The sequence below is a fragment of the Paramacrobiotus metropolitanus genome, unplaced genomic scaffold (genome assembly GCF_019649055.1).
Source record: "Paramacrobiotus metropolitanus isolate TYO unplaced genomic scaffold, Prichtersi_v1.0 Parri_scaffold0000095, whole genome shotgun sequence".
In the NCBI taxonomy this organism is placed as follows: domain Eukaryota; kingdom Metazoa; phylum Tardigrada; class Eutardigrada; order Parachela; family Macrobiotidae; genus Paramacrobiotus; species Paramacrobiotus metropolitanus.
In genome coordinates, this window is record NW_026570315.1 from 145,624 (window position 1) to 148,397 (window position 2,774).

The following is a 2,774-nucleotide window of genomic DNA, read 5'->3' on the forward strand; positions in this document are numbered from 1 at the left end:
ATATTTTGTACGGTTGCTATGTAAAATTGGTTATAATTTTCGTGTTACCGATTTCAAAGTGGTAAATATTGTGAGGACGCATGACTTTGGTCAGCGGTTTGACCTCGACCGCGTTAGTAAAACGTTAAATGTTTCGTATTTTGCTGATCGGTTTTTGGGTTTGCGCATAAAGTTGCCGGAATGTACTGCCATTTTATTTGCTAGTGGGCGCTGTAATTTTCTGGGCGTTAAAACGGAAGTCGATTTGACATGGGCAATGATTGATCTCGTGTTAATGTTGCCAATAAAATGAAGTCGAAGGAAACTGCTTCATATTTTATTTCCATTTATCGCGACGTATAACCATAAGGAAGCGTGATCCAATTGGCATCAACAATTCTAAGCTTATCATACGTATAGCTCAAGCGTTTAGACAAATCAACTTGTTTAAGAGTCATTAACTTTTTCACACGCTGTATGCTGTCAGGGTACTCTGCCACAAGAAAGTCCGTCTTCTTTTCTAAAACGTCCACCATTTTTTCAAAGGTGATGACTTCACTGGTGTGACCGTTCAGTGTAAAGCCTTTCACCTTCACAACGCTCTTTCCATCATTGGCCTTGTAGGAGTAGGTCTTCGGGCCAAGGCTAACGAACTGACTGATGAACTGACCAGACTGCAGTTCGTCGGTGACGTCGCCAAGGAACTTGCCTGTGGGTGGAGTGGGGAAGCCAGGTTTATCCACGAAAATTATGGAGTCTACGAACGAAAAACATATACAGACTGCTTATAGAGTGGCAACTTTAAAAGAATTTATACCTGTGTCGAAGTACAGCAGTCTATTTTGCACCTGCTTCATACACCCGTACAAATACAGTCGCGCCCAGCAGTAGTGAACCTAAATTAATTTTCATATTCATATCGTCAATACAACAGACAAAATACCAAGACATTTACGCTGCCAGTACGACATTTGTGTGGGGGTTTTGCTCCACAAACGGCAACTCTTTGGTGTAGGACAGCTGCAGTACGTCATCGCTGAACATGTCCCAGGAGTGAATGTGGTACTCTCCGGAAAGGAGCATCCGGTTAAATTCTTCCGGACTGGTGATGTACTTGGTGTTCCGCTTGTTGCCTTGCATACCAAGACGACCCCAAAAGCTACAAGTACTTCCGTGCACACTAAGTAATACGTTGCTTCAGATTATAGCAAGAGATGAATACCTGTTTAAACATAATTTGGCTAACGCCCTCATGCCCGGGTTATTTTCAATCTTGTCGCTGTCCAGCTCGATACCTTCGTGCCCGTGAAAGTCCCGCAGGTATTAGTCCTTCTGTTGGTCTGTGACGACATAGGCCGGCCATCCGCTCGCTTCAGTTTTGATCTTCAGGAACCGGTCAACGTAGTCCGCAAACAATCGTTCTTTAGACTGTTCAAAATGCCACACTTCGAAAATCTTCACAACCGAATAGCCCCGATCAATTGCTGCATGAAGCTCCGGTGTACCTAAAAATGTTTAGTGGGGGTTTCTGTGGGGGTTTACCGTGGGTGTCCCGTGGGTGTCTACTGTCACTTACACCATGTCCCCGTCAACGCTCTCTCATTGGCAGAATGCTTACAGGGGGCGTTCTGCTGTGTGCTGACGCAGGTCCGACAAATAGGAAATACAAGCTTTCCATTTGATCGATATGGCAACACAGGCAAAAACAGATCCGCAGGTGGCAAAATTTTGCAATGAATGATGCCAAAGTAATCCGTTACCAGGCCGAGATCTTTGAGGATGATGGTTGGATGCCCAATTGGATAGTGCTTGTGCTTGTTGACATATGGATATTCGCTACAGACGTCGAAGTATCGGATTTTTTCATCGTCTTTCACGCTGTGGAAAAGCTTGGTGGCATTGGTGCGGCCGCCGTAAATCGCATCCCGGGGATTGATAGGCTGGCAAACGGTGATTTCTTTCATAAATGCCGAAAAATCTGGCTCTTGCTTTACTAAATCATCAAACTCGTGCTCCCAAATGACGCACAGTTCGTATCCCAAACTCCGGATGTGGTCGTTGCGCTGAAGCGTTTGTTCGTAGGTCTTGCTCATTGGCAAATTTCTAAATGGACGGATTGTATCACACGCAGTGCATTCTGGGCATCCATGGTACCAGCAACCGTGAAATTCAAAAACTTTGCCGGTGGCTTCAGCATATCCATCCACACAGTACTGCCCGACCATGAACTCGGATCCGGATGCTTTCGTTTGTATTGAGCAGTTTTCTTACAGTTCCATCCATTGCAGCCACTTGAGCGCTTTTACGGATTGGTTGCGGTTGGAATGGTATCCCTTCGGTGGAATTAATCCATTGGATTAATTCCACCGCAGGGATACCTTGACGATGTTAGCCCTAAGGTTGGCCTTGAGGATGTTGGCGCGCCAGTACAGACCGCATAATCAGGCAATCGTCAATGAAGAAGAAAATGGACAGATTCCATTACTCATCCCGAGAAACAAGTTGCGAAACTGCAGACAGCACTTGCGAAGAACGGTGACGTCGTTGCTACAGTACTCCACAAACTCCTTCCGGAAATCGAAGGTGTTGTTCTTTGCTTCTACTTCATCCTTGTACCAGGTTGCGAAGGATTCGCGGTCCTTCTTGCTCATAAACCGGTACCCGTACTGCTCCATGGAAGGGAACTCGGTCACTCGATCCTAGTTTTCGGGTCGATTGAAGCGATGCGGGAACTGTCCTTTGGAAGTGTCCTTAATTCCGAATGTGGCCGGCCATTTGGACAGGCTCTGCGGATT

At 46.0% G+C, this 2,774-nt stretch overlaps 1 protein-coding gene across 2 annotated transcripts; it reads right to left on the reverse strand.

Annotated features, from left to right (window-relative positions):
- Positions 1-514: 514 nt before the first annotated feature.
- LOC129596775 (uncharacterized) lies at positions 515-2,233 on the reverse strand. 2 transcript variants are annotated; one of them, XR_008691482.1, is made up of 5 exons: positions 1,556-2,233; positions 1,202-1,484; positions 935-1,138; positions 797-875; positions 515-736 (listed from the first exon to the last, which is right to left on the reverse strand). XR_008691482.1 is itself a non-coding variant. In XM_055494120.1 (4 exons), exons 1-2 carry the CDS (start codon positions 2,202-2,204, stop codon positions 1,303-1,305), a joined length of 831 nt encoding a protein of 276 aa, XP_055350095.1. In that variant the 5' UTR covers positions 2,205-2,233; the 3' UTR covers positions 515-736; positions 797-875; positions 935-1,302. The 2 variants fall into 2 exon arrangements, 1 of the variants encoding a protein (XP_055350095.1); XM_055494120.1 differs by having other exon boundaries at positions 935-1,484.
- Between the last annotated feature and the right edge of the window lie 541 nt (positions 2,234-2,774).

What these genes read in the sequence shown, in the direction of transcription:
- LOC129596775 (XM_055494120.1), bottom strand. Translation starts at nt 2,204, where the DNA reads ATGGTCGGGCAGTACTGTGTGGATGGATATGCTGAAGCCACCGGCAAA. An exon ending in AGCGTTGACGGGGACATGGT is followed by an intron (nt 1,485 to 1,555) that starts GTAAGTGACAGT and finishes AAACATTTTTAG; the next exon opens with GTACACCGGAGCTTCATGCA.